This window comes from Emiliania huxleyi (genome assembly GCF_000372725.1).
Source record: "Emiliania huxleyi CCMP1516 unplaced genomic scaffold EMIHUscaffold_6768, whole genome shotgun sequence".
Lineage (NCBI taxonomy): Eukaryota > Haptophyta > Isochrysidales > Noelaerhabdaceae > Emiliania > Emiliania huxleyi.
Window position 1 is genome coordinate 1 of NW_005196922.1, and position 1,416 is coordinate 1,416.

Genomic DNA, 1,416 nt, shown 5'->3' on the forward strand with positions numbered 1-1,416 from the left:
GCAGTTCATGAAGGAGGGCGAGCTAGCGACATCCGTTCTGTCAGCTCGTAATAAGTCGAGCAGAGTCAGGACGGCGGCGGCAAAGACGTCGGCGCAGCAGGCGGAGGTGGCGAAGACGGCGGCGACGGCGGAGGCGACGGCGGTGGCAGCGGAGGCGGAGGCGACGGAGGCGATGGCGGGGGCGGCGTCGGCGGCGGCGGCGCCGATGGCGGCGGCGGCGACGGCGGCGGCGATGGCGGCGGCGGTCTGGGCGGCGGCGGCGACGGTGGTGGCGGGCTTGGAGGCGGCGGCGACGGTGACGACGGGCTGGGCGGCGGCGGGGAGGGCGCATGCGGACTTGGAGGCGGAGAGCTCGGAGGCGGCGGCGAGGGCGGCGGCGGCGAGGGTGGTGGTGGGGATGGCGGCGAAGGGCTGGGAGGTGGCGGCGACGGCGGTGGAGGCGGACTTGGCGGCGGCGGCGACGGAGGGGGTGGTGAGGGCGGCGGAGGAGAAGGCGGAGGCGGGCTTGGAGGCGGCGGCGAGGGCGGCGGCGGGCTGGGTGGCGGCGAGGGCGGAGGCGGCGGCGAGGGCGGCGGCGGGCTCGGCGGAGGCGGCGAGGGCGGTGGTGGGCTGGGCGGAGGCGGCGAGGGCGGTGGCGACGGAGGCGGCGGCGAGGGCGGGGGAGGCGAGGGCGGCGGTGGAGACGGAGGCGGGCTCGGAGGCGGCGGGCTCGGTGGTGGGGGTGAGGGCGGTGGTGGGCTTGGGGGAGGCGGCGAGGGCGGCGGCGAGGGCGGCGGCGGCGACGGTGGCGGGGGGCTGGGAGGCGGTGGCGATGGCGGCGGCGGGCTCGGGGGGGGTGGGCTCGGGGGCGGTGGACTCGGAGGCGGTGGCGAGGGCGGTGGAGGCGATGGAGGTGGCGGGCTGGGCGGGGGTGGGCTCGGAGGCGGCGGCGTCGGGGGCGGCGGCGATGGCGGCGGCGGGCTGGGCGGCGGAGGCGGCGGTGGTGGCGGTCTTGGAGGCGGCGGCGTCGGTGGCGGCGGGCTGGGCGGCGGCGGGGTGGGCGGCGGCGGCCTTGGTGGCGGCGGGCTCGGTGGCGGCGGCGTGGGCGGCGGCGGCGTGGGTGGTGGTGGTGCTGGCGGCGGTGGGCTGGGCGGCGGCGGCGTGGGAGGAGGCGGTCTTGGCGGTGGCGGCGACGGTGGGGGTGGTGTGGGCGGCGGAGGAGAAGGCGGTGGCGGGCTTGGCGGCGGCGGCGTGGGCGGCGGCGTGGGCGGCGGCGGCGTGGGCGGCGGCGGCGAGGGCGGCGCCGCCGCGGGCGGCGGTGGGCTGGGTGGCGGCGTGGGCGGCGGGGGCGTGGGCGGCGGTGGCGCGGGCGGCGGCGGGCTTGGCGGTGGCGGCGTGGGCGGCGGCGTGGGCGGCGGCGGGATCGGGGGCGGTGGC

The 1,416-nt window shown here is 82.6% G+C and overlaps 1 protein-coding gene across 1 annotated transcript; it reads left to right on the forward strand.

Annotated features, from left to right (window-relative positions):
* Window positions 1-7: 7 nt before the first annotated feature.
* Window positions 8-1,411, forward strand: EMIHUDRAFT_124831 (hypothetical protein; the record flags this gene model as incomplete). The annotated part of the gene is made up of 1 exon (XM_005762486.1): window positions 8-1,411. A coding segment is annotated over one exon (1,404 nt), but the record flags the coding sequence as incomplete, so codon positions are not given.
* Between the last annotated feature and the right edge of the window lie 5 nt (window positions 1,412-1,416).